Here is a 5,698-nt window from a genome sequence, read left to right on the forward strand (position 1 = left end):
CTAGATAAATAATTAATTTTGCAAATTACAAATGTGTTTAATTTGGCTTTTCGAAGCTACAGCTCTGAGACCAACTGTGCCCTTCCTAATTTGGAAATATTTTCTTTCTGGTTTTTATTTTGACATGTACCCTGCTATCTACTTTCGTTGCTATTTCTAGCATCCCACAGGAGCTGCTTCCCTGGTTGTCATAGTGCAGACAAACACTCAAGAAAACCAAGAACTCTGTGCTTTCATAAAGCATTTATTTTTATTTGAAAACATTATACAGGCATTACATTGCCACAGCCAGTCCATAGGGGAGCATGCAAATATCAAAAATGGAGAGTTTGTTCAACTTATCGGTGTCAATTTCCTTTTTGGTTCATATTTTCCATTTGCAGTGTCTGGATTAGTGTGCTTTGTTACGTGGCTTGACAGTAGAATCCTACCCATGGGGTAAAATCTGTACTGGTAGCTAGCTGGGGACTACTAAATGGTTACAAATCAAAAACAAACCCAAAACAAACAGTACTACACGCTTGTCAAAAGGTTAATAGCACAAGTTAGCAATACCTAAACTAAACATTGAAACATTTTCATGGGACACAGTGGTGCAAATTTTTCCATTGCTTGTTCTACCTGGTTGTGTATTTCAGAGTTCGGAGCTGTGGGAAAGTGTGACCAAGGTGAGCACTATCCCCAGTGCAAGTTGTCATTGAGTAAGTGAGGACCACCACTTAGGAGAGGTAAGGTTTGCTTACCCAACCAAATTCTAGACAAATTGCTAAAGTCTCATTTGTGGAGGAGAGAGTGGCTGGTGGTGGATTGAAAAGCTGAAATTTTTGCTGGTGTCTACTGAGGTTATGAAATTTCAGAAACTCAAACAGCTAGAGTTTATGATGTCCTACCCCCATTTCCCACCCCACTCCCAAAGGATCGATGTTTTTACATGGAAAAAGAGTTTGTTTCTTGCTATTTTCTTTTTTCCCCGAAGGGTCAATCTGGAACTCCTGATCTCAGACAATTCAGTACGTTATCAGCCTTTCTAAATGGAGAAGAACCAACACAGTGAGCTACCCCAGTGACATGAAAATCTTGTGTACAAGGACATTGGATGGTAAAGGGTACACAGTGAATTCATCTTAACATTCACACTTGGTTTCCATACAGTGGAGTCAATTAAAATATCCTAGAAAATAATTCAGATGGCAACTTGTAGCCATCCACTGATTTGCAAACCCTTTTGAAATTTAAATTTGAAAAAAATTCCCAGTCCACTGAGTCGACTTGGAAATACTTTCATCCACTTATTTCTCATAAGACTTTACTAAGCGTCTACCAATTAGTGTCATAAAAATGAATAAAAAAGGCTAAAACATTTGGCTTAAAATAAATACTAAAAATGCAATAAATCAAGCAAATTATGCAAACCAAAGGAATGTAAACACAAAAATAAAACCACAGTCTTTAAAGGTCTTCAGATCTGAATGGACAAAACATTCAGAGAAAGGTATTTAATTGGTTTAAAAGGTAGCAGAGAGCAAACATTGGCAACGTTCTTTTAACTTGATATAGCTTTAATGGTGATTTTTTTTCACTGAAAAGAAAACATGTTTCTAAGGGGGTTGAACAGAGATGAGCATAAAAACTGCATGTCAGAAAAGATAGTTTGTCTGCTCCAACTCCAAGGGCAGGACTACCTGTCCTGGGGTAGAGGGCAGGCAGAAGTGCCACATGGGTGCTGGCGGACAGCATGGGATGCTTCTGCCAGCTGTATTTAGGCCTTCTTCAGGCTACTGTGGAAATCCTGACTAAGCTTCAATTTGTTCTCTACCTTACAGAGACCCCACTGATGTTTTGCTTTGCTTGCTTAAGATGTATTGATTTGAATTGCCCAAAACATTTATTTTCCTTTTACAAACCCTGTAACTCTATCGAGGATCTTCTTGAAGCGTATTGAAGCCAGCCAAAGGTAAAGACTATTGCACGTACTGACATGTAGAATCTATTGTAAATCATAGAGGTTTGTGGTGTTTCTTGATTTTCTGTGTTTGAAGAAAGGGCTATTTTAAGGGCAACAAAATTAGACCAGCGACATACCCCTCAAAGCCTTATCAGGACCCTGTAATATTCTCTGTAGCCATAAGAATGTTGTGTGAGTTTTGCAGCTATTGAATGGATGCCAAATGTGACCACAATGCCAGACTTTTTCATTGGTGGCATTTTTACCACTACAAAATGGCCAGATCAATCAATCAATCAAACTATCGTCAGAGACTGTTCCACATCAGCACCCTGACTTTGTTGGGAGGCCAAACAACCAATGAAACGCCACAATAAAGGTAATTTCCCATGCTGGTGTATTTCAAAAAGGGTGTCACACAAGAGGGCAGAGGACCACGGCTTTTTCCAATGCCTTGATTGATTTCCATATTATCACTAAAGAAACCTAGGGGGAAAAAGGAAAACCAAATATATTTTGTGAAGAGGGAACATAGGGAGGAGCAGAAAGATTTAAAAAAATGTATTGCCCTAAGCACAAATAATATTATTTCTGGGGTTTCCCATAAGCCACAGAAACGGAACTTTCCTTATCCTGTTATTACAGGGACCTGATTAGCAGAATCATGTGGCACAACAGAAAGGCAATGGCCTGGAGTAATCAGAGATTGAAATATAAAAAGGCTAAAATGTTTGTTTTATATCTATTCCTAGAATAGAGAATTATATGGTCAGTTGCCACTCCCCACAAGGGTCACAGCACAAAATACATATTGAGCAGGCAATCCAACAGGTAACAGAGGAAACTGTGAGCCCCCAGGTCCCTAGGATAAGGAAGCGTCATAGGGTGGAGCTCCTGTGGCATGCAGCACTCAGACACTGTGCACAAAAATAAAGTGTGATTCTTAAAAAGTGACTTGCCATAGAAAAGTGGGATTGATGTTAACTACATGTGAGTGGGTCTGGTGAGAGTTCCCATCAGGAGCACAAAACCTCCTCCTGAAAGTCGGTGCAGTAACAGTAACCGTAATAGTACAAACAATAATACTTGCTTTTGATTCCAACATTTTCACAGTAATTAATGCAGGGGGGGTTGTGACCTGGATACACACTAGCTAGGCATCTCCCCAGGTCAGGTGGATCAGAGCCTGTGTCTCCAGGGATGTTTAGCTTATGCCTTTTACAGGCTTTCAGATTCGCTACCTTGCAGTCCACCTGTGTAAACCGCACCTAATAAATACCTTTCTCTATGTACAAAACAGAGATGACGGGCGGACACACGGCCGCGGAGGTGTCCTCAGTGGGCTGGGAGGGTGTCGTCCTAGGCCACACGAACGTGGGGCTCGTCTTCAGTCTCCTGGCCCAGGCTGGTATAGGTGACTGAAGGCTCCACCTGAGCTGTGGCTGGTAAGTCCACGACGGGTCCCGAAGGATTGCGGAACTGCTTGTAAACCCGGGGGTCCTGGGCTATGTATGTGGAGGTGGAGGAGTAGAGCACCAGGCCGAGGAGGATGGTGAAGAAAGACAGGAGATAAAGTCCTGAAAACTAAACAACACAACAGCCAAGTCACTTAGCAGCCAGAGCAGAAGCGCTTACACATGAGACACAGAGACGGGAGCAGAGCCGAGACGGGCAGCTTGATGAGTCGGCCAAGGATCTTGATGGAAGGTGAATGTTCTCTTCTACCCTGTCTTGGTCTTATTGATTCTCCTTATCTTTTTTCTTGACTCTGTGGCTAACACAGAGGAACACTCAGCTAACTGTCCCTAAAGCACCCATCTGAGTACCTGATGTGAGAGAGACTTAGTTAATCACGAATTAAAATACAAGTTAAAAGCAAATACTCTCCAATATCACTCAACAAAGAGTTGGTTGTTTGTGACTTCATTAAACACGGAAGAAATAGAGATATTCCACTTAAGGTTGTAATGAAGCCATAAACACTGAGTGCCTCACTGACACAGCTGCATCAGGCGCTTTTTGTTTCACCTTAATCCAATTCAGACACTATTTGTCTTCTGAGTAGGAATTGTTATTGACTTTGGTAACTGTCTTTGCAAGATTAGATTATCCTTGGATAGAAAGAAATAGTATAACATTTCATTCTTGCTCCATTAATCTAAAAACAAAACCAAATAGGGATGGATATATAGTGTTCTGTTCCTAAATTACTGCTCGACAACTCAGAGTTTTGTGGTGAAAAAAAAGAAAATATTGGTGTATACAACTTCCCCGAGAATTTACATATGTTTTTGAAGAAAACTACACCTTCTGGGCCTTCTTGAGTAGTTATTCTGGAATTACTTGAGTAGTTAGTGGGGGAGAGGGAGGTAACAGTATGAGTGTTGCCATTTCTGTTGTTTCATTCATTCACCCAATAGTTTTCTTCTATGTCTTCTCTGTATCAAACTTTGAACTGTGTGCTGGGGAAAGAGAAATGAAAACATATGGTCTTTACCATCAAGGACTTAATAGTCTCAGTGGAGAAACAGAGGTACAGATAGATTAAAACAATGCAATGCACTTATGGCCTGCCAACTCCCATTGTAGTTGACAGCTGTTGTCCCAGTCTTGACAACATCTTGCATTCATTGGGAAAAAAGGATCAAATTGATTTTCCTATTTTATTTTTTATGCTCATACTGTAAAAGAACTAAAAACTGGTAAAAAAAAAAAAAAAGACAAAAATTAATTGGAAGCTGGAAGAAAGGAAAACAGGAAAAGGATCCAGAGAATCTATAAAGTTAAGTTGCAATGCTATAATAAAGAGTTAAAAGGTGGCTATAATGCTCAATAATAGGAAAGGCGGTTTTGAAAATGGCACTTAGAAAAAATATTCCTGTGGTTAAAAGTTCCTGCTATGATGTTTTGTTTTGTTTTGTTTTTTACCTCTCTGTCTCTCTCTCTCTCTTTAGCAGCAGCAAGGTAGTTAAGACTAAAGATCACTTTCTGATTTTCTACAGCACTCCTCACCCTGTCCTATAAGTCCTTTATCCTTCACACTCATATGATAATACTTTCTCAGATGGATTTGTATTCTAGACTCAGCTTGTAACAGCTTCACTTAAGTAGCTTGATTCAGTTTTTCCCAGTGAAAATAATTTTTTTCTTTATGAATTTGTTTGTAAAACAAAATGGTAGCAAAAGAAGACCACTAACTCAGGACTTGTATATGATCTCAGAAAACTTATTTACCCCCAAATTTGCTTCCTGAAGTTCTACATTCAGGAGCTTCATCCTTTACCTGAAACTTTGGCAAATGAAATGAGTTTGTTCCTAACATTAGCAACATTTCAAATATTTTGTTAATGACTCTCATCTTCAAAAATCCCCTCATGCACCTCCAGTTTCCAGTGAGAAGTTTTCAGGTCTTGGGTGTGAGGCTGCCCCTGTTGCAGCAGATGAAGGCTGAGAGATTAAGAATGGGGCTCTGAGATTAGAACTGCATTATATAAATGGAGGGAGGCGAGAAGATGGCGGAAGAGTAAGATGCGGAGATCACCTTCCTCCTCACAGATACATCAGAAATACAGCTACACGTGGAACTTCTCCTATAGAACACCCACCGAACGCTGGCAGAAGACCTCAGACCTCCCAAAAGGCAAGAAACTCCCCCACGTACCTGGGTAGGGCAAAGAAAAAAAGAAAAAACAGAGACAAAGAATAGGGACGGGACCTGCACCAGTGGGAGGGAGCCGTGAAGGAGGAAAGGTT

General features: G+C 40.4%; 1 protein-coding gene and 1 long non-coding RNA gene across 2 annotated transcripts in view; one reads left to right on the forward strand and one right to left on the reverse strand.

Moving 5' to 3' along the window:
- Positions 1 to 294: 294 nt before the first annotated feature.
- On the forward strand, positions 295 to 1,914 carry LOC129392465 (uncharacterized). The gene is made up of 2 exons (XR_008618363.1): positions 295 to 668; positions 977 to 1,914. It is a non-coding gene; the product is annotated as an uncharacterized lncRNA (long non-coding RNA).
- Positions 658 to 5,698, reverse strand: part of SLC35F1 (solute carrier family 35 member F1) — a 444,149-nt gene continuing 439,108 nt past the window's right edge. Inside the window, exon 8 of the mRNA XM_024122526.2 lies at positions 658 to 3,529. Coding sequence (XP_023978294.1) covers positions 3,305 to 3,529 — 225 coding nt within the window. The 3' untranslated portion in view covers positions 658 to 3,304. The remainder of the gene's footprint in view (positions 3,530 to 5,698) is intronic.

Source organism: Physeter macrocephalus, chromosome 10, assembly GCF_002837175.3.
Source record: "Physeter macrocephalus isolate SW-GA chromosome 10, ASM283717v5, whole genome shotgun sequence".
In the NCBI taxonomy this organism is placed as follows: domain Eukaryota; kingdom Metazoa; phylum Chordata; class Mammalia; order Artiodactyla; family Physeteridae; genus Physeter; species Physeter macrocephalus.